Genomic DNA, 27,114 nt, shown 5'->3' with positions numbered 1-27,114 from the left:
CCTCACATCCGTTTAGAATATGAATCAACCTACCTTTATCGTGCGTGTTTGATGTGAGGGCTCCCTGTGGCAGCCCGTGCTTTAAAGCCGGTGCATGCGACAAACTTGCTCCACGTTATTAACGGTGAGAGATTTCAACGAGTCAGTCATAGACTCTGTATTAAAAAACATCTACTGATCGACGGATTTCAAGTGACTACAAAATTTTAGTGATGGGCGCATTTAAATACTACACCCCTATTTTTCCTATTCAAAGTTCCCTGTCCCCCTTCCCTAAGGCCCACCTCACCGTTATTACGGTCAGTGTCTTGCAAAACGCAGACTGTAGACCGAGGGTTAAAATGCAGACTGTATATTGCAGGCTTTTTAAGTGTATATCGCGTTGTGTCCAATATCAAGCTCTAACCATAAACAGACTAACCTAGAAGTTATTCAGGCTAAGGGGAGTGAAAATCTGCGCTCCGTTTAGCCTGAATAGAGCTCCGGTTAGGCTGGATATAAATCAGGTTAGCCTGAATAACTCTCCGGTTAACATGCTTACGGTTAGCCCTCGATAATAGAAATGGTAAAACGATTCAGTTAAAAAGTCTCCAGTCTGCAGTCGGCACTTTACCCCTAGGCTGTTCAAAGTCTCTCTGTTTTCCAAAGCACGCGAAAAAGCGAGCGAAGCGAGCGCGAGGTACGCGGAGGTACGCGCGAGGTACGCGGAGACCGGGACGGTCGGTCCCCACCCCATACCCATTCAAGTCTCCCGTTTTGCGCCGGTGTCCAGTTCTCTCGCGATTCTCTCCGCGCGTTTAACGATCGAAGAAAAATACGAGAAACAGAAAATGGAGGGCTGTGACCAGTCTGTTTTTATTTTAATACCCCTGGTCTGCAGTCTGTAGTTTGCAGTCTGGGTTTTACACCGACCGCGGTCATTATCTCACCTCGTTTATCATCATTCATTAGCTCAGGCGCTCAGTCGTAACTAAGAGGGGAGGTCTGCGTTGGGCCAAGTGGTCCACTCCGCTGGGACTTATCCCGCCGATTTTTGTGGCATTTTGAAAGCGACGAAAGCTATTTCATCTCCCCCTGGGAGGGATGCTAGTCGATCGCGACCATCGCGGATTTGCCTCGCACAGGTTAACTCGCATTTCTTCAAGTGCGCTCTTCCCACCGTTTTGCTTGCCTGCAATGTGTTTGTATAAAAACTAAATAGTTAATAACGTTGTTTTGAATTTCCTAAGATGTAAGTGACATGTAGGTCCTTACCTGATCCGCCAGAACACCCGAGAAATCGTCATCACCGTCATTACTTCGAGTCTGCTGTGTTTTTGAAAGAACCGCCATGTTGAAGTCACGAGCGAACAGATACCTGGGAAAACATTGACTGCATTCCTTCAGCGGTCATCTTTCTGAGAACAGCTGCCCACATTTGCTTATTTACTCAGCTTAGCTGAGATTTACTGTTATTTATTTCCTTCCATTCAATTTTCTGGGCTTTGATTACTGGTTATTTCGCTGAAGCACTTCATTTCTTCCAAGATGCGTCCTGATCATGCAAGTGTCATTCTGTTGCTTTCGTATTTTTTTTCTTTGCTCAACCAAGTGTTTACTTCCGAAGTGGAGAGCAATGGATCGAGTTTCAAATGGGACACTCGTGGTTACGTGTTTTACTGTCCGTGCATGGGTAGGTTAGCTTAAATCAGTGTGCACATAACTAATGGTTTTTTTCAAGTATGCAACGTGATAATCTTTCCCCGAAGTTTTGTTTTAATATAGGAATAATTTCACTTCACAATTTAAATTTTTAATTGCACCTTGTAAGTTGCTGTTTTACCCATGTAAGGTGAAAGGGGGGAGGGGGGGGGGGGGGGTGTAATTTAAAAGTTCCAGATAAAGTGGTGGAGCTGAGATCGTCAGAAATTTTGAAAGCAAACCTTTAAAGCCGTTTTAGGTATTTGGTGGTTACTTTAGTTAGTAGTTGGTTACAGAAAAACCTTATTTATTATAGCCATTAAAAATGTTAAGTGCAATTATCTTCGCCACCTAACCCAATGAGACCCAGAGCCCACAGCCCAAACCACCACTGAAATTTTAAGCTAAAGCCAATTAAAACAAGACACTTGTGACAGAACACATGTGGGTGTATTGGAATTTCAGAGGGATTTTGTTTCTGGGTGCATAACGGCGCACAGTAGTCTTATAGCCCCGAAGAGTGACAGAAGAAAAATGGGCATGAGGGTTGATGACTCTCCTGGAAAAGAGAAATATTGCAATATTACAGTGTACTGTGAAAGATTGACATAAAAATATAGTCAAGGAAACAATGGAATTCTGATTTTTTTTTTAACCACCCGATGAAATTGGAATTGGTTTGAAAACTTGGGAGGTTCTAAAAAAATTGAGGATTCAAAAAATGAATTGGAATGCATGAAATAAAAAGATATATTTTGGATGTGTTAGCCTATGAAAGCAATTAAGCCTAATATCATTTTCTTATAATTTATCTTTTCACAGGAAGATTTGGAAACCAAGCAGAACATTTTCTAGGAGCAATAGCATTTGCCAAGGCTCTTGACAGAACATTAATTCTTCCACCTTGGAGAACATATGTATGTTATATTTTGTCCTTCATTGCTTGACTTGCACCACAGGGTTTTCCTCTTCCCCATACCCAAATCTATCCAGAGGTTGAAATAAAAATATTAATGCCACAAATGCTTCCTTTACATCAAAGGAAGCTAATAAATACAATAGGTTACCAAGAAAACTCAGGGAGGAGCAGTGGCCTCATGGTTAGTGCGCTCATCTCCGGAGCATTTGGTTGGGGTTTGAGCCGTGACATTGAGCGGGACATTGTGTTGTGTTTTTGGGCAAGAGACTTCACTCTCACAGTGCCTCTCTCAACCCAGGTGTATAAATGGGTACTGGCAAACTTAATGCTGGGGGTAACCCTGCGATGGACTGGCATCCCATCTGGGAGGGGAGGGGGGAGTGAGGGTAGAAATACTCTTAGTCTCTTCATGCAACAGAAACTGGGATAAGCTCTGGCCTGATGGGCCACTTGGCTCGTGTGCAGACTTTACCTACCTACCTACCTACCTTTCCTTACCAAGAAAACACCAAAGGAGTCAGAAATAAGGCACTCAGGTGAGGATGGGGAAGATTGATGGATTTAGGCAAGCAGCAAACATGACTACTAAGACATGTTATTTCTGTGCTCATATAGTTAACAAATTGAAATGCTAGGAATTGAAAAGACCAATAAAATTATTGTGCAGCTGGTTACTGATCTGAAAAGCTATAACTGTCCTTATTACATGGCTAGCTAGTGACCGGGCAAGATGAACCAAATCCTGCACTGTGATTGGCTACCCAAGCAGGCAGGCAGCCATCTCAGTCCAGTAACATGTAAAAGACAGAAGTCGGCCAATATCTAGCCATTTTGACCTCATGCTTGGTCAATAACCCATATGTACCAGCATTCAGTCAAATTTATGTATTGTGTATTCATGATTATTATATTAATTTTCCAACAGAAAAATGTCCCTTTCTCTGACTTTTTTCAAGTGGAACCTCTTCAATCTTACCACAGAGTTATTTTAGCAGAAGATTTTATGAAACATTTAGCCTCCACTTACTGGCCCAAAGGAAAAAGGCACGGCTACTGCTGGCTACCTCCTAGCTCCAAAGCAAAGTGTGTTATGAAGGTACAGTTGGTACTAAAATAAGTTTAACTTCCTAAGTTGAGAATGATCATTTGAAAATAGTAGTGAAACAGAAAATCTCATGAGAAGAAAACACTTTTCTTAACAGGTGACCGACTTAAAGAAGACTTAACCAAGAAAACTGAATTGATTCCTTAATCTCTGTGTTTTAACCCTGCTGTGAGTAACTGGGCCCAGATGGGCTTTTGTCAATGTATAAGGTTTTACTGAAGCTGTAAAGGAATCCAGACCACACTGTCTTTCTAATTTAGGAAGGAAATCCTTTCAAACCCTTTTGGGATGGACTGGAGGTTGACTTTGATGAGAAAATTGTCTACCATCTTGGAGTTCATGTGTGGGACCCTTATGAGAGAGATCAGTGGCAAAGAGAGTAAGTTCTGAAGATACCCTCTGTTCTCTCTGTTCTTAGTTATAATTACTAATGGTCAGAATTTTTCTTAGTGGAAGGGGAACAGGGGTGGGTGGCTGGTATCTTGGGGTTGCAGAATCCATGGAAAATGCCCCCAAAATTTTGCAGTTTGAGAATTGGAACCTAATTGAAAACTGTCACACCAGAACTACTAACAATGCAACAATGTGGAAATTACAATGAAGTACTGTCCAGAGTGTTTTATAAAGGCGTGACAGTGGAAAAAAGATCCATTTCAATAATTATTTCAATCATTATTACACAGATTTCCACCATCAAGTCACCCTGTTCTTGCATTCAGGGGAGCTCCTGCCAGTTACCCAGTAGAAGAACAGAATCGTCACGCACATGCTTTTCTAAAGTGGTCCGACAAGATAAACCATGAGGTGGATGAGTATATTCAAAACACTTTGCCCAAAGGGCCATTTGTTGGAATTCATCTACGCAACGGAATTGATTGGGTAAAGAAAGTTTAATTTTTTTTATTCAAAACACTTTGCCAAAAGGGCCATTTGTTGGAATTCATCTATGCAATAGAATTGATTGGGTACAGAAAGTTTAATTTTTAACAATATTCATTTTGGTGTTAATCCTCTTAATCTGACTAAGTCCCACCCAGCCAGACAGTATGATAATCTTGTTTTTAAAAAGGTGCCATATTTGGCAAATCGTTTTTGAACATTTTTAAAGTTTTCACTTTCTTTTTCATGTTAGTTGATTTGGTTTGGTGATAGTTAGTTCGGGCTTCAGCCTTATCAACTGTCACCCCATAGAAATCTCAGACTCATAATCTAGTTGTAGAAACACGATTTTAACCAATCAGAATGCATATTTTCTTTGAGCTATTTTCTAAAGGTTTGTAATACACTGTGCATGTGAAAGATACAACTACATAGCTCTCTTCATGGAGGCATTCCTTACCAATGATAGAAGCCAATATTATTGTTTTCTTCATTTCTTTCTTCCAGAAAAATGCTTGTGAGCATGCACCAGGCATGCCTCAATACATGGCATCACCGCAGTGTCTGGGGTATACCCGCTACAGAACTGTCACTAAGGATCTTTGTTTCCCTCCCAAACAAGACATTCTCAACCGCACTGAGCAAGCTGTGAGGACATATGGTGCCAGGGCCGTGTTTGTGGCCACTGATAATGATCCAATGATTGATCATTTGAATTTCAGACTTAAAGGGCTGGATGTAAGTTGATTGTAAAATTATGTTTTATGTACATATTGGCGTATTATCAATGTGGAGACCCTTTGGATTCGAGTCGAACATTTGTTCAGCATAGTAAATGGTTTGGACGCGGCCAGGAGTATCAGTAGTTCGTATAGTGTGATCGTCCGGGTGAGGGTAGTTCTGAAGAGAATTGTTGTTGACTGACGTTTCGACAACCTGACCGGAAGTCATCTTTAGCGTCAAGTGAATAGTGTTAGTCAGTAAATGATGTTGTTATAAGACTTACAAGTCTGGTCCGTTGAAAGTGATTGAGTGATTACTAGAATCAACCAATGACTGCTGGCAAACTTTGCACTAGTCTTTTAGCCAAGACCATCACGGCTAAACTGACCAATCACTTTCAACGGACCAGACTTATAACATCATTGACTGACTAACACTATTCACTTGACTCTGAAGATGACTTGCGCTCAGGTTGTCGAAACGTCAGTCAACAACAACAGTTCTTTTCATAACTACCCTCACCCAGACGATCACACAAGACGAACTATTTGGCCAACATTTTCTGACAGGTGATCATCACAAGCAGTTCTAAAATTTTCACCCATTAGTATTGGACTATTGAGCACAAGCTGCCCAGGCCCACGATATTGTAAATTAAAAGTATTTGAGTTGAACTTTTTAGGTGGAATACGGCATTAGACGAAGAAAATGCTAAGTAAACAGCTACAAAAGAAACGAAATCGTCAAACTTTGTGCAGTACATAATTTCATTTGGAATTTGGTTTTTCTTCCCCTTTTACTAAGCCGATATGATAAATTAAAAGTATCTGAGTGAAACTTAAGAAGTAGAATAATGCATCGGATGAGGACAATTTTAAACAGCCACGAAAGTAACGTAAGTGTCAAACTTTGCAAAGCAGATAATTACGTTTTGAATTGATTTTTCCTTCCCCTTTTGCTGATTTTTTTGTTTTTGTTTCCAATCCAATTTCAGGTAAAAGTTTTCCATCTCAACCCATCGCTGCCGCAGATAGACCTTGCCATTTTAGGCAGAGCTGACTTTTTCATCGGCAACTGCGTGTCATCGTTTTCCTCATTTGTCAAACGTGAAAGAGATTTTAGTGGAAAGCCTTCTTCGTTCTGGGCTTTTGATGAAAATCAACATCAGTAACTACAGCCGTTGGTTACCTTTTTGGAATACAATCAATCTCGAGTATAGGCACCAATAAGATGGGTATTCGGATTTTCCCGGGACTTTTATTCCGAAACTCAGAAAGGACCTAAAACGAAGACAACTTGCGTAGAGGCTGTTAACGTCCCTGTAACACTTTAGTGGGCCCTCTGTATAACGGTTATGGTGCTGCAGAATGGAATAACGGGCCAGAAAAACGATGCTGAACGTGTAGCACGTTTTTGGGCCTGTAGCGCGATAACAGGTGTTTAGTTGTCTAGTTCAGAAAAAAATACTTAAATTTATTATGCATAACAGTGCTATTACAAACAATTCTCGTGTCCCGCAGCTCATTACTCCACTTGAAGACTTGAAAACCATTTTCCAATCAAAATTCACGTCAAAATATATCTTGTCAATGGCACTTTATTGGCATGTATCACTATTTTTCCTCGTAATGACAACCATCTCAAAGATGGTCAGTTCTGTCTGAACAGCGCTGAAATTGCTTTCGTGTACTGCTATACATACAATAGAACTTCCACTTATACTTCACTCTGAAAGCGCCAAGCTGTGAAGTTTCTACATGTTTCCGAATTACAATTGCGTTGATCAAAACGAGTGGATTTGAAATTTGATAAAAAAATATCTCCAGTTGTCCTTTGAAAGGGGGCAACTGTTTCAACTCTAGGGGCGGATCTAGAGGGATGGTGCAGGGGGTACGCTGGGGTACTGGGTGAAGCCTGGTTGAAGCCTTCTTCTTCGTATTCGCTTTTAAAATTTGTTTACCTCAGCAGTCAGTAACGTCATTCCTTAGTGGTGCACCCCTCTTAAGAAAAATCCTGGATTCGCCCTTGAGCTCAAAATCAGTCCGAGCAGACTTTCACAGCCTTTAGCCAAGATTTTCTTGCCTATGGAAAACGCAAAAAGAAATTGTCACAGAACTTCAGTTTTATTGCAAAAAAAGTATAATTTTCCAAGCGTTTTTTGTTAAGTGATATTCATGAAAGACTGCAAGAATAGAAACAGATTACAAGGCACTCTCCTCGGCGTTTCTGGGCTTCAGCTATAGCGTGCAAAATCATATAGAATATAGCAATGACATGATTCCTTGCAACGAGTTCTTCGCGTTCAGGCACCGATATGTTGATAAAGGAAAAAGTCCACTTTGCCCTCTCCTATTGTTTATTTACAATGTCCCCATTTAGCACAACAGTGCTAAATGGCCTCCCTGAACTCTCCCCACCATATATGCTCATATAGTACATGGTGTAAGTAAAATCCAAAGCCACGAAATAAAACCGTCGGAACTGCTGAAAACAAGCAAATCACCGACATCGCAATCTCACCAGTGCACCATTTCCAATAGACTACTTTCGATATATTACAATTCAGCTTGGCAGCGAGGCCTAGAGGACTTAAACAAAGAAAATTGAATGACCATGTTTATTCATTTCTTTTGTTTGTGTCCTCCAGGTCTCCCTATCAAGCTGAAGTCGAAAGTGGCCCATGCCCTGTGCCTTTTTGCTGGCCGCGGTGAGTTGAGGCGAGGAATGCGCCAGAAAAGCATTCTGGGTTAGTTGAAGCACATGGAAAGCAGCGGCCGTTGTCAATGTTGAAGCTCCGAGAAGGTTTGTTGAATTTCTGCTTGTTTTTACTCTGTTACTCTGCAGAAAAGCTTTCATACCAAACTGCAATAGTGGCTTAAACTAACTACTAAACAAATGACTAGTCATGAAAGCACACAGTTAATTTATTAACGAAAATACTGGACCTCGACCACAACCCACGTGCAAGCAACACGTACATTGGATTCAAGCAAACTCGATAACAATTTGTTTACTCCAGCTTTTTTTCCGCAACCATCAAGTCTTTCTTCATCATTCTTTGCCACAAGTTCTTTTCCCGTGGGTTGCGAATAGCCGTATATCAATTTTTAAGTTTAGGGAAATTGAATGTCGGCTTTCATTCAACTTTGATGGAAGTATGGAAAGAAAGAGAATGCGATCTTCACAGTTATATTTCAGCTTAGTGAGAGAAGGCGTGAAAAAAAAATTGAGGCTCCAACAGAACCCTCCAGCTCGTGATTTCATGTCATGCCTCCCATTCGCCTAACTTTTGTCAAACTCCAGATTTATCTCTTGATTAAATCTGAAGACTGGAGAAAAAAAATGTAAATGTTTAGTATTTTTATAGGCCATATTCATATTTTTGAGACCAGACTGGAACTAGCTTACAGTGGTGGCTATCATAGAAGAATATTGTAGAAAACAAAGCTGATGCAACTTGCATGATTCTCCTGCCTTAGCCAAAATTGCAACCTGTCAGATGTGCTCTAAGTACACACTCTAGTTTGACATACAATTCTCTGTGTTACATCCTATTATCTAAGCTAACACAAGATACATATCCAAATGCAGTAAGACACTACAGTAGGTCCGGTCCACACGGCCTGTTCTAGGAACGCGAAGGTCATAGGTTTGCCAGATCCTGAACATTTTCTTCAGGCTTTCTTTTCAGCTGCCTTAGTTGAAATACAACTGTGAAGATCTTGTTCTTTTTGTTTCTCCATGCATTGTTGTTATCAGCTTGGTGTAGTTTGTATTGTTGGATAAGCAAACGGGTGTGAATGATAATATTATTGAGCCTGATGTGGTTGAACATTGCATTCACTGGGATGATGAGTATATCAAACTTTCGTTCTTCTGATACAACACATGAGTGAAAACGTTTCTTAACTGACCAGTGAATTCAATGCATTTGCTTGCTTGCAAGCCATTCTGGTTCCCAAACTTTGACTCTTACTTGCTAAATGTATGTTGACATATTGGTTGATCTTTCCACAGGGCAAAATGCAGAAGATGACCACAATCAAAAAGGGCAGGGACCCACCACTGAAATTAACATCCAATTGTGGGGTATGTGTCATACCTAAGAATGCTGCTCTTGAGTTCTTCACTAAGTATTTGTTGCTTAAGCCCTTCTTTGTTTGTTTGTAATTTAGGTCATACGCTGCTTTTACCAGATACATGTAGCATTGACCTTCTTTCGTGCTCCTCAATGCACAAAAAATGTTCTGAGGGAATGTAATGTGTTCTGAAATTGCCCAATAACATGAAGCCAAAAAGGCAATTTCTGAGTTGCTGTTGGCCTGTTCATACCTGGAACCTCCACATCTCTTGATTAATAATTTAGGAACTTCGTTAATAAGCTGTGGATCGATAAGACTGCGAAGTGTATTTTACTATATTTGTACAACAGTGCTCTGATGGATGGTACCAAAATAGCAGATATTATTGCGTTTTGATCAGTGTTATTGGTGAGGTAAATGTTCACTACAAGATTTGTAACACAAGACTGTCTAATAGTTATTTATTTTTTGTCGAGTTTACTTTGTCACTGCAGTGATGACAAAGGAAGGCTTAATAGATGAGTGGAGTACTACCCCACTTTGCAGTGAATGCAAACAAGAATGTCTGAGCAGTGTAGTGAATCTTTTGCCATTTTGTATGTGATATGCTTGATGGAAATCCTCTTCTTTAACCTTTGATACACTAACATCCTTTTATTATTACATCAGCATCTTTCATATCCTTGAGATGGAGTCAAGCTAATGACAATAAATATTTAAATCCCCTGTAGAGGTAAGCCTTTAATCAATTTTCTTGGCCCAGAAACACTGCATAGAGGCAGTAATTTTTTTTTAGCTTAGTTTATTGTTAGTAGGGAAAATGCCTGTAATGCACAGGCACAAGACAAAATTAAACATTTTTTAATTATCTTTCAAAACCAGTATATGCAATTGCTTTTTGCACAACTTTGTCAATAGTCTTGTACCTGCATACAGTCAACAATAACTTGGACAAAGTAATAAACTGAAGTCTGCTGTTTTGGGGAATTGTTTGACATCAGATTCCCAAATGAAAGCACCATAGACCCTTCTCATTAATGGCTGCCAATTTAAAATTCTTTTGTATACATTTAAATTAGCCTCACTAAACTTGTTTGGGAGTAAAAATTCTTTTGAATTATCTACTCAAAAACAAGGTTAGTCAGATTAATTTTAATACTTACAAAAGAATTTATAATTGGCAGCCATTTATGAAAAGGGTCTATGTGTATGTGTTTTGTCAAGTAGTAAAGGTTTTTAACAACTGCTAATAAATAAGTGTTGCTGGATGATGAGACTTTGCAGAGGTATTGACTGCATGTCATTTATCATGGCAGTGCAGAATGACTCACTGAATTTAAGTCGCTGACAGTTTGTGTTCTTCAGATTTTTTTTTGACTACTTTCTGACACAAGTTGTTTTTTTTTAAGTTCTTGCCAGTAGAACTTTATTCTATCTCTGTCTTAGGGCTTCACATCTCTTGTAAAATGAGGGGAAGAAAGTGGATTGGTAAATGATAGGTGGAAGATCAATTTACAAGTCTCATGGCAAAATGAATATTGAACTGCTCAGTGGCTTTGGAAACCATTTTACATGCAAAGAGGGTAAGTAGTGCAGCTGCAACTTCAAGTTTTTATTCAGATTTTCATGTGTGGCAAAGGCAAAGGAAAGCTGATGTGATCTCTTGTTTTTACATCTAAGACAATTTTGATGTTAAGTTTGAAAGTAACAACCCTCAAAAGGAGCAAATTTTTGAAAGTGGCCCCTAAATTGTATTTGTTAACAAATTCCTAACCCTAACAACCCTCTGAAAGTACCAAATTACCTCAAAAGTACCACCCTTGAGAAACATTGGAAGCAACACATGCAACTAGCTGCACCAAACTGATGGGAGACGTCCCTCGCACCAAAAACAATCTATCCCTGTACTCCGTTGTACTCACTGTAAATTGTTGCATCAGAAATTTCCTTAGAAAAAGGTTACTCTCTAACCTGGAAATGATCTTTGGCATGCCACACAATGCAAGCATGTCATAATGTGTATTATCTCTTCAAAACTTCTGTTCTTCTCTTCAGTTTATGTAATTTTTTTTTTTCGGGGGGCATGCAGTGATGGAGTATGAATTTCTTCACCTGATCTAATTCTGAAGACATTTTCCTTAAGTTTAACTGAGCATGCCCTCGAAAAGGGGACTGTGGTGTACTTGTAATAACATTTGTTTACCTGACACTTGGCAGCATGCTAAAACACTCTATTTTTGTGATGCAGGATACAGAAACAGAACATTTCCTAGCATTACGATGAAGGTAATAATATTATAGTTATTATTGACATTCAGTTGACAAGCGCAATTAATTCCATTTGCTGTTACTTGTTCTTCTGTCAGTAGATGTTGATGATTTTTCATTGTCTTTCAATCCAGCCATTAGCCAAGGGAAAATCTTGTGTATAACCAATAACAGGTGCCTGTGTACATCTGTAGCAAATGCCCCCTAAGCTTAATTGCATCAAATTTAAAATCAATGTGAAACCCATTCTGTTGCATTGATGATTAACCATTGTGTGCTGAATTTGCCATGTGGCTTCACAAACGAGCTTTTTAAATCTGAGCAACAGAATTGCCCATTTTTCTTGTACATGACAAAGAGATATGGTGCCATACATTTGAGTACAGCAATCAAAACTTGAATCTGTTTTTCTCTTCTGTGGCTTAGCTTCAAGTGGAGGAAAAAGATTGAAGTAATCTGAATGAAGCTACATACCTTCTTGATATGTCAGGACTCTGTGTAAGTTATTTGTCTTTTTACTCTTCTTACATTTAAGGGATACCTATAGTACATGCAAAGCTGTCAATATTTTGCAGATAGAATAATTTCAGTGATTGTATGGGTCCAAAATATTGTAATTAGTTTATTTTAAGGCTTCAGCATTACTGCAGTTAAAGCCTCTACTGTCTTGGTTGATCTGAAACTAAAATACATTGTACATAGTAGTTCTACACTTGTTCCACTCTCAAGTGCCTGTCATAATTAATTTTGTTGTCATCCAGATGATGATGTGTGCTGTTGGTGGTGGGGTGTGATAACCCTGCGACAGATGCACTAGTGATGACAATTCAAGCACAGTGGCCATCTGATGGATTCAACAACATGTAAAATTTGTGAAAATATTGAAGGGGCACCGCCAGGATAAAACATGGTAAAAATTTAAAATGCTCTCTAGCTGAAATGATTAAAAAATTACAAGCTTTCGACAGCCTGAACTACAGTCTTCGACGGTTAAAGTGTGAATGACAAGAAACAAAGAAAAATCAGCCAGAGATCATTTTAAATTTCTACCACATTAAATTTGGTTTGTGCATAAAGTTTGATATCTGCACAGTTTTGCATTTGTTTGTAAGTTGCGACCGTTTATGTGGAAGAATGTCCGATTGTGCAGAAATTCCTTCCAACACCTTTCTCTGCCATTCTGATCTTCAAAAACAAAACTATTCCACCACCTGCAGACAGGTTGCTTTGGGTGCAGAGGTTTTCATAAAGCTCTACAGCTCTATGCTCAAGCAAATTCACTTTTTAAACTTATTAAAGGTGTTGTTAGAATATTAGTTAAGTGTATAGTCTTAAGTTTACAATTTTTGGTAACAACAGAGACAAATGTGTTTGTATTTCACAACATTGCACTTACAGATGGTTATATTCTTCAAAGACATACTTCAAATTGCAACTGCAATTTTTAAAGAACTGGAGGGCAGTGGTAAGGATCATCCCAACCACACCTAGAGGCAACCCTCCTTCAGTCCCAACAATGCGGGAGTGGCTCTTGCCGCTGGAAGTTGACTGTTGTGGTAAGTATTGAAAATAGGCCCTTTGCACGATGCAGTCACATGGTATGGAAAAATTATGCTGGGATGCAAGTTACACAGTGGGACTTTCAAAACAAAGGAAAGTCAGGCTGGACTGGTATGAGTTGCTTTGTTTTGGAAGTGTTACATAACTGTGTAACTTGCATCCCAGCATAGTTAATTCTGTACCATGTGACTGGATCCTGCAAAGGGCCTATTAGCTTTTCCATCTTCCGTCTCTATTTTTAGTCTTCGCAAATTAGTGATATGTAATAGAGAATATGTGGCGAAGTAACAATGAAAACAGTGATAAAACTGAGTGGATATTTATCGTTTTTTTTTTACAGTTTCTTGTCTTGTTTCAAAACAAGCATTGTGCAAGAGAGGATACATGAAAGACTGGAAGGAAAGAGAAAATTGACTTGGAGGGAAAAGGGCAAGAAGAAGAAAAGAAATGAAATACATATGAAAGTAAAAGAAAATAAATCAATGAATATTTTTAATCTGTGATGATTCCAATTTACTAATTGTGGTGTTGATGTTTCTAAAACTTAAATACATTGTGGCTAAAAATGGCTAATTTATTATAATTAGTTGTCTTTTTGTTATTCTAGTTGCCTTTTTTATTCTGGGTTGTCAGATGACAATCTTCAGAATTGCATATGAATTGCAATAGTAACAAGACGTTTTAACCATAACATTCTTTAGACCAATACTCAAATGCAAGACTAGGGGGGGGGGGGGGGGGAGGACATTGTTGCTATCAAGGGTCTCACTTCCAGTGGAGGTGCAGTGGAGGTGGGTTACCTGTAGGTTGGTGGAAGTTTAGGCTAGGTCACTGATGAAGTAGGTCTTCTCTGTATACTGGGTGGATGTCCCTTTTAATAACCTAGAATTACACAAACTCATTTCTGTGATATTCACAAGTACATAGTGTTAACATTTATTCAATCAGCCTGTTGCCAGCAACACCTATTTTACAATTCATTTTACCTAATAATAAGTAGATACCTAACATTATAGAATTCATCCTATACACACCATTGACTTAAAAGACTAAATTAATCGAAAATCAGGTTAATATTATTTCCAGGAAAAATGCAAATTATTGATGCTTTGATACAAAAATTCATTTTTTTTCCCCACAATGAATTAAAAGTGAAATCTCCTGCACAAAGGAAAAAAAGTTCAACTTGAATTATTGACCTTTACCCTAGGTTTGCTAACAAATAACCCTGTTTGAAACCAAGTGATCATATTACTAACACTATATGTTTCACTACCAGCTATGAACTTGTTCATTCATTGAAGGATCAGGAGGAAAAGGGGAATTAATAAGTAGCATTTCAATCCTTCAATTGCAAACTTGCAAATTTGTATGAAATAAATATAAAAGATACCCTTAATCTCCATAATTATAATAAATACATAAGAATTTCACACCCTTGTGCACAACTCCACAGAAAAATGAAATTATTTACCTGGCTCTGAAAAATTTCTACAGTCCTCACAAATGAGTTATTCCCCCCCCCCCCCCCCCCCGTGTCCCATACCTATAGGATAATTGCTTTGTATGCAAAATAAACTTCATTTCTGGGTTGACATGTACAGCTATTGTAAAAAAAAATGTTCCCTCACTGTGAAACCAAATTGTTCACATCAATGTTGAATCTGTGTTCCAAATTATTTTGTTCTTTATTACTAAGTAAGTAGTACTGAGCATTGATATGACAAGTGAAATGGGGGGTTTTAAAATTCAGCCATGAATTAAAGTATTCCTCAATATATGTTAAAATTAAACCAATAATTTTCTACAAATTGACGTACATTCAATCATATTACTATTTGCACTCCCCAAATACCTGTAAGAGTATGTGGCACACATTCAGACACATTCATTTTTGAAGAACTAAGACAGTCTTCTCACAAAATTGTAATGATCATTCAATATGCAGCAAACTTCGCATGAACAAAGACTTGTCGCACTGCCTCTCAAAACTGCTCCGCATTAACAATACTTGAAGGCTTTCAAACCACTGTTACCATGTGAATGAATGGTACAGTAGTGCTCTGTTCACGGAAAGAATAACAGTTGCTGAAAGCACTTGGTGTAACAGCATAATAATGTCAGCACCACTCTATGTAGAACCAACTTGTACCAAAGTTGGGTCATATTTGAGCTCTCCTTCTTGGAACCTCCTTTTCAGTTCTCCCCACAGAAGACCCCTCTCTTTGAGTACTCCCTTAAGAAGACCCTTGTTTTCCATGGCTCGTCTTGAGAGATAGGGCAGTACCTCGTCCACTGGCCCAAATGGAACATACTTGTACACAGCATATCCCTTATTACCTGGGAGGAAAGTAAACAAAACATTTATAATGACCTATGATCTGGTTACTATCTTGGTAATGGTGTGTGTGTGGGGTGGGGCGGGAAGGGTGGAGGGGGTTACTAGTATGTACAGGTGAATCCTAAGGACAAGGGGGAATTTCAAGCACCTTTGGGAATCCCACTTCCCAAACCTCTGTTCTACCACTTCCTAAAAATTCTTGCCGCATTAAAGTTGTAGGTTCTCATCCGTGGACCCATCCCCTCCACCAAGGACAGAAGGAGTGAGAGATGGCTGTGGTAGTGCTTAAAACAAAGTGCCTAAGAGTATTGCTTAACTCCCTTGAATTCTAGTCCAGTATCGCAGGCTACCAACAACATATTACCCTGTGAGATCTCATTTATACACCTTGGTGGAGAGAGGTATTTCCCTCTCCCAAGAACACAACCCTGTCAATGGCTGGACTCGGGCCTTCTGATCTTACACAAACACACAAGTTCAGACTTGACGTGTTGTTAGTTTCATTTACAATGTTCTATCAATCACGTACCAAGTGTAAATGAGATTGCATCAGACATTCCCAAAAGCTGTCCAAAGAAAACTTTCCTGTCCTGCGGTGAAATTCCCAATTCATGCATCCTAAAGAGCAAATTGGAATTAAATAGTACACAATTTACAGACCATATAATACTCGAATCAATAAGTTCTTTGCAATTGATTTTGTGATAAAAATTAATGCTATAAGCGAATGACATTTTGACCATTCAATGGTCAATAAATTCAAGTTGAAAATGACCGTGAAAACGTTAATTTTAGCGTTAATTTTAATAATTTGCATATATACAAACAATTCAGCTGTTTCAATAATCTGTTTCATATTAATAGTGATTATAGATTTACATGACTGGGTTTATGTCGTTTATGGAAACATGGTGAAAGAGAAGCACTAGTATTGTGCCAAAATGTGTCCATTCTGAGGTTCTCTGACAAACAACTTCTGACAAAAGCACTACTGATCACAGAACTGTTTGTTGATGGTGTGTCAGTACAGTTGTCCATTAAGTTAGAGAGCTACACATCCAAGACAGAGTTAAGTAATGACCAAAGGAATGTAAGGACCCTGTGTCGGAGTGTCAGCTAAAGATGGAGCTGCAAGACCTGTGTGTACTTTCCTGAAACGAATGGAAAGCTGAGCCCCTTTTGGTGATTAACAACATGTTAAGTTTAAAACCCTCTACACAAAAACTGTACAGTGTTTTGTCTTTAACTCAACGTACCTCTTGATGGCAACCTGGATGGAGTTCTCATTGTGAGTTGCGACAAGAACATTAGCATTTCCTCTCTTTGTTTCCTCCAACACAGCATTTAAAACTTCATCAAAACATTTACTTGTTGCCTTGTAGCTTGGGTGGATTGGATCAGTGTAGCCCAAAGTGCTTGCCCTCAGTCGTTCTTGTTCCATGTAGGCACCTCTGACTAGCTTGGCACCAAACATGTAACCTTCCCGTCTTGCCAGTTCCATGTCTGTCTGGATTTTGGAGTAGGTGTCCTAGAGACATAATGTGTGACATTGGTAAACTAGATTACATACACCAATCAGTTATTTGTAGGTAGTCAGGTCCTTTAAAACCCAAGAGATTGACTGTAATAATGTATTGACCTTTGCATGCAATGCATTGCAGGCCTATTAGTGGCGAGAGTCTTTCAGGAAAGTCATGTAGCCCTGCACAACCTGTGAAGGTACTTGCAGGCACAGAGCTTTGCGAACGCAATGCTTGCCTATAGTTCTAGATAATATACCATAAAATTAGATGTACTTAATTTATAGGTCATAACAGGGCTTGAAAAAAAACTTGAATTCCAGCTTGCCCTTCTGACAAACAGCTCCCAAACTTTGCTTGCCCTCAGGGAAAGTCTTAGTGGACAGACAACTTGCCTGGGCCCTTGCCCTTTTTGCAAGTGAGAATGAGCTTGCAGACTTGCATTGGGGTACTGTGAGACTAAAAGTGTCTTACTCTCTAAAGAAATGTCGACAACCAGGTCTGTATTGAATCTGCGCCTTTCCAGAGTTTCAAAATCCAATTCACATTAACCATTCAAATTAAGCCACAGTGCATCCCACATGTATCAACAACCTGCAGGCAAATGACTGCCAGCACTTACCTTTAAGTAACACTGGTATGTATTAAGCACAAGAGGAGAGGTCTTATTGAACTGCCTCATTAAGTCTAATGTTAGATGTCTTATGGCAGGTTGAAAATATGTCTGCTCAGCATCAACCATAAGCCTTACTCCTCTCTTCACAGCATGCTAAAATAAATAGAGAGGTTTGATCAGTAAAGCACAGTACTCTAATTTTTATTACAGACTACAATTATAATATTAATCAGCAAACACCATATTATTCATGATATTTCCTAAAATTAGAACCCAACCTGATTAAGCTAGCACCCACCCTCAACTAAGTTGAGTGTGACACTGAGAATTCACAAGTACCTCTACCTAATTAAAAATAAACAGTTGTCCAAGTAAATACATATTCACTTCAGTCAATCAAACTTTTGTTTTCAGAACAACAGATATATTCAGTACCGATCTTGAATCGAAACTTTGAAACAAATGGTGAGGTCATGGATGCAAGGAAACAAAACACACCAAATTTTATTTCTTGCATCAGTACAATGTGCCACGTCTAGAAACCCCAAAGTGCCTCGTGCATGCATTTTACAATGCAACTCTGAGGAAAAATTAATTAAATAAATATCTCTTCACCTCAGCAAGGGTGGTTAGTCTTTTTGCCATGTTCTCCATTTGGTGAAGTTCCTCATCTTTAAGAACTGAAATGACTGGCCTTCCTGTCTTCTCCTGAATATAGACATTTTGGCAGAGAGGACATTTAGAATAATTTAACATTAAGTTAAACAAATTATGTCATTTAATAACGTGAGGTATTTCTGCAATTGTAAATTAGTTAATTTCACTAATGATTTTTAAGCATTTTGGACCTGCTACTAAAATGTAAGGTTCACTATATGTTTAACAGATGTGTATTGTTGATGCCAGTCATTCTCAGAAATATACTAGACAATAAACAATAATAAAATTGTCATCTGATTCACTTCCAGATACTGGAAGAGAATTCATAAGCAGGCAAACTTACATCTCCCTTTGGCTTAGCCTTGAATAGCTGTGACAGCTTCAGCTGTGGTGTGAGGAATTCATGCCATTCTATGACATCGATATCACTGAAATTGAAAAACAGCAATTTTATTGTGAAAGAACCAACTTCATCCTGTAGCATGGCAGCAGCCTTGAGTCAATCCAGAGTTGAGTTGCTTGCTTCTTGTTCTGAAGGAAACTCTCTACTGTTAATTTGATGACGTACACTTTCAATTGATAATTGGTTCCCAATCATTACTTTCATTTATCTGCGAGTATGCATCTTCACACTTTAAGTATAGGTTTGATTTCCACTGCTCTCTCATGTCTCAGTCAACATTTCTCCCAGAGTGTGGGCTCCTTTCCCGAAGAGCGGCTGGTAATCAAACCTATTCAAAGTACTGATCATTAACAGTTACTTCCTCGGCTTAATAGGTGAAACTTGAAATGCAATTGGCACACAATGCATCAGCATGCAAGATAAGATTATGCCTTTCATAAGAGTCTAACGGTACATGCATCATGCACCATTTGATTATTTTTCTTCTAAGTGGGGCTATTTTTCTCTCACATTTCATTTTCTTGTTGTAATTTCCAAAGGGAGAATTTGAGGGATCTTTTATACATGTACAGTCTAATGAATAGATGTTGACAAGTCACTGAACTTGACAAGCTTTTTTACCTGGGTTTTATGCACAGAGAGAATGCAAAATTTGCAAGCCACTGTGTAATTTGAAAAATTATTGTTTAGTAATGGTGAAGTAACTTTAATTTTTGTTGTTCATTTTACCCTGATTTGTTGGTGTCAATCAAGTCAAATATTCTGTTGGCTTCTTCTGGGCTCATCTCAACCTACCAAATTATGAACACAATACAATTGATAGACTACATGTAGTCCCTCTGAGCATGCATGAAAATATAAGTGACAAAAAATGGCAGTGGGAAATCTCATTTATTTATTACTTTTTTATTGCTTAAATAACCATTAGAAATAATTGGCTTCATTGTAAAACTAGGGGATGCTATCACAATTCTCTGGTGGCCCAAAAGAACAAACCAATTCTCCCCTGCCCCACCCCCCCACCCTGCCACACCCCTCACCAAAGAAATAGTACTAAATGAAAATGTACAATAACGTAAATTAGGTTGCTAAATGATCTACCTGCCCATTTTGTAACTAAACAAACTTTCCTGTTAAGAAGGACCTAAACAGAGCAGCAGCAATGACTGTCCACTAGCTAGATAATGTACACATCATTTACGCTTTTATTTATGGGAATGTCACGTATAGGGCTAACCTCACGATTTCCATTTCAAGAGGTAATTTTTAAACATTATTTATATCTCTTGAATAAACTATGGTAATGATAGCATTGTATTGAAAGAACTTAACAAGTTTAAAAATACTGTAGTTGTAGTCAGGCATAGTGATAAAATCTTAAAAGTTGTTGTCACTGACCTAAAAATCTTAAAATAGACGTTTCGGCTAAAATACTATAACCTTCTTCAGTGATGAAATGAATGTTAATGGCGTCTAAATGTAAATGAGATGTTTATAAGAATGTGAGGACTTTGCTAGGGATTAATTTAGCATTTTGTAAATGTCTGGAATATGCGCGTGGTCATTAATTGAGTTCGGTTCGCGAATGGAATGCCGCGCTTCCAAGAACAATCTACACAACCACAAGGGACAGCGGTCTATGACCTTGACATTATTAAAATCAAATTCGTGGTTGTTTTTCATACAGTGTTGCGCCAAAAGAGAGTTCTAGTCATATGTGAGGACGGCTCTTTTGTGTTCTTTTGTCCTGGATCTCAGTGCTCTGGATGTTTGACCGATGTAAAGTTTTTCACAGTTTTTACAATTGATTTTATACATGACACCAGTTGACAGGTCTTGATCGAATTTGTCCTTCGGTTTCTTCAGGATCGAACCGACCATCTTGACGGATTTATGAGCAACATTTACGTCGAATTGTCCCAAAGTTCTTGCAATTTTTTCAGAGATTCTTTGAAAATATGGCAAAGTAACAAAGCCTCGTTGGGACAATTTGACATAAATGTTGCTCATAAACCCGTCAAGATGGTTGGTTCCATCCTGAAGAAACTGACGGACAAATTCGATCAAGACCTGTCAACTGGTGTTGTGTATAAAATCATTATTGTAAAAACTGTGAAAAACTTTACATCAGTCAAACATCCAGAGCACTGAGATCCAGAACAAAAGAACACAAAAGAGCCGTCCTCACATGTGACAAGAACTCTCTTTTGGCACAACACTGTATGAAAAACAACCACGAATTTGATTTTAATAATGTCAAGGTCATAGACCGCTGTCCCTTGTGGTCGCGTAGATTGTTCTTGGAAGCATGGCATTCCATTCGCGAACCAAACTCAATTAATGACCACGCGCATATTCCAGACATTTACAAAATGCTAAATTAATCCCTAGCAAGTTCCTCACATTCTTATAAACATCTCATTTACATTTAGACGCCGTTAACATTCATTTCATCACCAAAGAAGGTTATAGTATTTTAGCCGAAACGTCTATTTTAAGATTTTTAAGTCAGTGACAACAACTTTTAAGATTTTATAACTTAACAAGTTATGTTTAGTTCAAGACTGTTTAGTAGTTTGTGAATATTTAGCCTCCCATTACTAATAACTATACTAAAAGAGAAGTTGTTATAATAAGAACTATATACCCCAAGCCTTTCCAGGCCTTCAAAGAACTTGTCTCTGGCAACACTGTTTCCAATCTTGTCCATCGTAACAGAATCAGAGGCCAAGTGGTCAAAGAAATATTGTGTCTGGTTGAGGATTTCTGAGATTCTCATCTGTTAGAAATAATAACAAGCATGCAATTTATTAAGTAATCAATATAAAAAAACACTTGGCAATAATTACATCTTTAATCACAAAAGATTTTGGCAACCAAAGCGACTTTACATTTTAGCAGGTTGTTAGAAAACCACCCCCTAGATTGACGAACCATATCAAACACAGTAACTGAGAGATAATGAACTTCCTCAGTCTTATATACAGACACGTAATTCAGAACAAAATGCTGTTGATGAATCATAAATTACTCACAAGTATCTGCGGCCTTCCCAAGGCTGTCACCTTGATGGCAGCAAAGCCATCCTTGGATGCACCTCCTAATTAAAACAATTATGAAATAAAATTGAGTTAAACAATTTTTCATAAAACAAAAAGGAATTTGCAACACCAAAATTTGAATTTGTAACCTAATTGCTCCTAAATTTAGAAGCAACTGTCAATTAAAATAATTCCAACCTTACGTCTTAACATTGCAAAGACTGCCCAGAGAAGAACATCCAGTTTGTCTGTTTAGTGTTTTCTCAATTAATAGTAATGGCAAAAATAACTAAAAATATGTGGGAAACAGTGCTGGGTTGCAGGAGACAGACTAGTTGCACATCTGTTTTGATCCTGAAGACAATAACGACATTGTCTTCATATACATGTATAATTATGTAGACATCTTTAATACCTGCTGCATCAATACATTTCAGAAATGTGTTAAGTCTCGTGTCACACTCCTCTTCGCCTTCATAGAAATATGTCCTAGCACTGTAGACTCCTTTCCTTCTGTCGGCAAACTCTACATGTGGTTTGTACTGCGCATGTTCATCAGCTGGGTCTAATGACTCATCAGGATTGTTGCCCATCTGGCCTTTGGTTTCATTTTCCGATAAGTCTTCCTCTACAGAATAATCCAAAATTGCACCAACTCCGAACTTTTCCAAATTTGAGATGACTGGCTTGATTGCCTCCTGATCTTCGCCGGCCACAAAATGGCCGTAGAAAGAAGCTTTCAGTAACCTTCTGAACAAACGCTTGCCGAGAACTTTTTGGCCAAGATGAAGCAGCTGAAAAACAAAACAAAAAATCAATTTTCCATCAATGCTATTGATCTGATAAGCATATTATGATAAGAAAGTTTATGAAATTGTTTTCATGGCAGCCCAAGACTGGTTTTTGCTTTCACAAGAGATGAGTGATCATGTGAACTAAAGGCATCCACAGTTGAGTGTCAATTAATCAATACTCAGTCGATACTCAGTCGACACTCAATCAACAGTCAATTGATAGTCAGCAGAGTGTTGACCGACTCATAAAACTTTATGCATTGATCGAAAATTAGTCGACTCTTGACCGACTGTCGACCAAGTTGTTGATCAATTGTTGATCAAGTGACAGATGATCAGTGTTGATGGAGTGTCGATCGAGTATCGACTGAGTATCGATCGAGTATCGATCGAGTTTCAATCGAGATCGAGTATCGATCATGGGTCACCCGACACTCAACCGCAGATGCCTTTAGTAGACGTGATCCGAGATGAAGGCTCGAGCAATTTAAACATAATTACAAGTACAAGAGCCCCTTATTTTGTTGCGAGAACATGCTTGATGCAAGCCTAAGCACAAGCGCAAAAACAAGCATCCACATTTTTGGTTTGCTTGTGCTATGCTGTGTCAAAACGAATCACAGCGTACTTAGTGCTGGGAAATCTTTCATGTTGGGCCAGCGTCCTTCTCAGGTGATAAAAAGACTTAAGACTAGTGAAACACCGCTACTTGTTCTTGTGCTTGCACTGCCTTCAATTTTCAGGTAAAATTGACCTCTCTTGTCCTTGCACCCTTTGTGCTTGCATAAGTTTGCATTGCTAGTGAAAACCAGGCCTTAGCCAGCATAATCAGTTACTGAATCAAATGGCAGGGCTCGAAAAAACCCCCGTCCGGTCGTCCGGGACAAGTAGATTTTCCCTTCGGGCAAGTAACTTTCTCTCCTTACTTGCCCCATGGGCAAGGACCCAGGCAAGCCGTTCACCGACTAAATTTTTGATAACAATTTTGAGAAGAAAAGGTAAATTTTAGGCTCAAGGGCAATCAAGTGTTTAGATGAAGCTTGATGAAAATTACAATTTATAGGGTTGTTTTGTTTATTGTGTGACGCGCACTCATGGCTCAGAAGTGGTTGCCTAGTACGTGATCAAAATCTTGATCAAATTTCTTTTCGGGATTAAAAGTAACCGCATAGGGCACGAAAACGCTGTGGTTATTTCTTAAAATTTTAGCAATTTTTTGTAAGCATTTTCCAGTTTCTCTGTACAAAATGTAACTCAACAACAATATATTAAAGCGTAGAAATTGTACGCGAAAAGAAGCCGCATACTTCTATCACGAAAACGAAGCCAGCATTTGTGATACTAAAATCCAGGTAAATCTCTGTTTTCGGCAAAACATGCAAGTTTGCTAGTGATAACATACTTGGGCGCCGCCGCGCGAAATGAAAAGTATTATATTATTAAAAAGAAATGAATAAGTAAGTCATCAAAATACTCTCAGAGTTCCTGGAAAATGACTTAAAATAGTGTTTCTTTCAAACGAAGACGTTTTCCCTCAACTGAAACTATTTTTCATTCACCCAAATGAAGAAATATGCTCTCGCCGACTTTTCAAATTTGTCACTGTGCCTGTGTCAAAACTGAAGTGGGAAGGCGACTTGTTGTTAATTCTGTGTGTTATAAATTTCTCGCGCTTCTCTTCGCTATGATTTCCTGGAGCTAGACAAGATGGAGGTGAACATTCAAGGAGTCGAACGCGACCTTCGACAAATTGAACAGATTGATTCAAGGCTGTATAATAACAAAGATACCCAGTGTGTAATACAGGAACTAGGAAGTAAGTACACAAATGAACAACAACAACTTCGCAAACTTTGTTTCTTCAACTGTGAGTTCCTCAATGTTAATTATTACAAACCGTACAACTTCACAAATTAAAGTGGAATGAAGAAGTTAAATTTGTGGAATTATTACAATATAATGGCGTAAACATGAAAGTGATCAGCACTAAGAGGACTACAGTCAAGATGGGTTTATTACTGTAACATTAAAACACACCTGTAGTTTGACTTCCATTTTTGGATTCATGAATTATTAATGAGTTTGAAAACTTGGGCAAGCGGGGAAGTGCCCCGGGCAAGCAAAATTTGAGAGTTACTTGCCGAACAGGCAAGGTGGAATTCAAATATTTTTCGAGGCCTGAAATGGCCCACAAAAGGTCTTCACATCTCCCCATTACTATTACATATGAGTACCCCTTAGCACCGCCACTGTGCCCTGGCCCCTCCACCTTCAGCCTCCCACTGAATGCCTGATACCAGTATAGTGGAATCCCGATTTTTCAAAACTTCCAATTCTTTGGACCAAAAGTCATTTCCCTTCCTCAGTCAAATACTGTAATTTTACCCCAATTGCTCATACTGCCAAAGAATGTTTCAAAACAAACATTATATTTTAAGACATCAGAGGTTTAAGACACTAGGATTCCACTGTATTTAAATTCACAAACGAAAAAAAATTTATCTATTTTTATGCTTTATCATGTGGGTGAAGAGACCATGATAATGTCTGGGGGTGTGTCTGTACATGTTCTTATATAGACTTGTGTAGAAAGATGCTATTTTCAGAAAACGAAACCAAGAGCATATTGAAATCAGACTTCTTTTGCTGAAGGAATCTCATTTAAAATTCTTGCGCGATCTCAAGAGATGTAAGGACCATAAAAAATTTATTATTAAACTTCGTTAAGATATTGTGCGTAATTTATCGTTTCGAGGATATGTATACATGTGTATATACGACGTTCGCATAAACAAAGAAAATACGAGGAAAATATGGCCTTGTGTGTAAGATATCTTTCGCGAAGAGGATTGTAAATTGACATAATTAGGGAGCTTAAGCCAACCACGACGACGACGGCAACGAGAATGCCACCAAACAAAACGTTTTTAAAATTAGCAGGACAATAGCTATGCACGTGCGTTCCGTCCTCTGCAAAACAAATGAGCAAGTTGATCGGCGAATTCTGATGACCGCGAACGACGGCGGCTAATTTTTCGTATTTTCATTTGGAATTAAACGCTGTCATTACATATTTAGCCTGAACAAGTTTTTGGAGCGATAGACGTGTTGAAGAAATCGAGACAACTGCGAAATTGCAAAATTCGAAGGTAAACAACTAAATGTAAATTGTGCCACAGTTTGGCACTTGCCTTTGATTTACATCACGAAAACTGAAGTTAATTTTCTTGACCTTGTACCACCAATCTCCCAACGACGAAGAGAACAAGCTTTGTGATGATATATCGGTGAATTTTGTCTTTGCAACCGATCGCATCGATCGATGCAGAACGAAAGACTACTTTCACGTGATTTACAGTCATTTTATGCCAGTACAAGTTGTTTCGTAATTGATGAGTCAAAGCAAGTGTTACGTAGCGGAAATCAATTTTGTTTGGTCTATGCGTGTGAAGAAGAAGGCAACGCGTTTAAAAATTCTAACAACTTCATTATTCTGTGCCGTGAAATGAATTGACAAGCGTAAAGCATGTCTGAAAGTTTGTAAACAATTGCCTAAACAAATTAAATATAACAAGCGTTACAGACGCCGCAAGCTTACTAGTATTTCCTGGTTCAAACATGAGCTCAGTACGATATGTATCGGCAAGATTACAATAGACAACGATTACTGTCTTTCAGTTTGTGAAAATGTGTCCCAAACCATGGGATTAAAAATATTTTCCCCTGAATATGAATCATTAACTTTCGTAAGTCTTACGTAACGGGCTGTCAAGACATACGCATTCAAGAGTTCGTAAATTGTTTATAAAAAGAAACGTTCGGTGCGACATTCACTGGTGGTACAAACTCTTAAAATAGCATTTACTAACCTCTTTGTTTCTGTTCACCAGAAAGTCGAAGGAGCATAGTCTAAAGATGGCTAATGCTCGAATTATTTCCCAAGTCGTTTTGGATCGGAACGCATTTCTCCCGTCGTTGAAGCTGAGACTACGGAGCGGTTGCTCCGAACTAGCGGCGATTTGATCCCTCTCGGGAGAAATTGTCGCTGTTGTTGAAACCTCAGCGACACTATGACTACTGCTTCTTGTTAAGAATACTAACGAACGAATACTATTTGGCGATCCTCCGTTAAAAAGAAGTTTTGATCTCAGAGACCTGACGCTCTTCGCCATTTCGAACGTAAACGCGCGGCTTTGAATAAATTTCGCACTTTTGTATTGTTGGCGCGACTTTCTCGCGCGCTCCTCTAAAACCTGCTTATCAGGTTTCAACCTTGGTATGCAAAGCGTCCAGAGATTACGACCAGCAACCAAAGCAACCTTTTCTTCGACATTTCAACATTTAAGGAAAAAAATTCGCTTGATTGCTGTCCAAAATGCACACCTAAGGCAGTAGATAAATTAGGCTTTTTTTTAAAAGTCAAGAGACAATTATTGTAACGCTTATTTGGCAGCTGTTATCCAAAAAAGAAATGTAAATAAACTGGAGTAATTAATGATGGATGAGCGTTTTCTGAATACGTG

General features: G+C 38.6%; 2 protein-coding genes and 2 non-coding genes across 10 annotated transcripts; 3 read left to right on the top strand and 1 right to left on the bottom strand.

The window, feature by feature from the left end:
- Nucleotides 1–1,410: 1,410 nt before the first annotated feature.
- LOC145464347 (GDP-fucose protein O-fucosyltransferase 1-like) lies at nt 1,411–13,941 on the top strand. 7 transcript variants are annotated; one of them, XM_081448205.1, is made up of 13 exons: nt 1,411–1,672; nt 2,503–2,597; nt 3,525–3,695; nt 3,965–4,083; nt 4,388–4,583; nt 5,091–5,321; nt 6,301–8,108; nt 9,324–9,395; nt 10,058–10,121; nt 10,835–10,971; nt 11,637–11,674; nt 12,083–13,212; nt 13,557–13,941. In XM_081448205.1, exons 1-7 carry the CDS (start codon nt 1,528–1,530, stop codon nt 6,475–6,477), a joined length of 1,134 nt encoding a protein of 377 aa, XP_081304331.1. In that variant the 5' UTR covers nt 1,411–1,527; the 3' UTR covers nt 6,478–8,108; nt 9,324–9,395; nt 10,058–10,121; nt 10,835–10,971; nt 11,637–11,674; nt 12,083–13,212; nt 13,557–13,941. The 7 variants fall into 7 exon arrangements, with proteins under 7 accessions (XP_081304331.1, XP_081304332.1, XP_081304335.1 ...); XM_081448206.1 differs by having other exon boundaries at nt 9,324–9,801; XM_081448209.1 differs by having other exon boundaries at nt 9,324–10,121; nt 12,083–12,154; nt 13,055–13,212.
- Nucleotides 11,472–11,545, top strand: LOC145464580 (small nucleolar RNA SNORD36). Its single transcript, XR_014041449.1, has one exon. It is a non-coding gene; the product is annotated as a small nucleolar RNA SNORD36 (small nucleolar RNA).
- Nucleotides 11,908–11,982, top strand: LOC145464579 (small nucleolar RNA SNORD36). Its single transcript, XR_014041448.1, has one exon. It is a non-coding gene; the product is annotated as a small nucleolar RNA SNORD36 (small nucleolar RNA).
- Nucleotides 13,942–14,136: 195 nt separating the features above from the next.
- On the bottom strand, nt 14,137–26,888 carry LOC145464346 (proline dehydrogenase 1, mitochondrial-like). Its single transcript, XM_081448203.1, has 11 exons — nt 26,461–26,888; nt 22,213–22,591; nt 21,792–21,856; nt 21,404–21,535; nt 19,486–19,547; nt 18,697–18,781; nt 18,309–18,401; nt 17,700–17,846; nt 16,814–17,085; nt 16,087–16,175; nt 14,137–15,556 (listed from the first exon to the last, which is right to left on the bottom strand). The coding sequence occupies exons 1-11, from the start codon at nt 26,761–26,763 to the stop codon at nt 15,348–15,350; spliced, it is 1,836 nt and encodes a 611-aa protein (XP_081304329.1). The 5' UTR covers nt 26,764–26,888; the 3' UTR covers nt 14,137–15,347.
- Between the last annotated feature and the right edge of the window lie 226 nt (nt 26,889–27,114).

Source organism: Orbicella franksi, chromosome 12, assembly GCF_964199315.1.
Source record: "Orbicella franksi chromosome 12, jaOrbFran1.1, whole genome shotgun sequence".
Taxonomy (NCBI): Eukaryota; Metazoa; Cnidaria; class Anthozoa; order Scleractinia; family Merulinidae; genus Orbicella; species Orbicella franksi.
The sequence above is the reverse complement of the archived record's forward strand: the minus strand, read 5'-3'. Positions and strand labels throughout refer to the sequence as shown.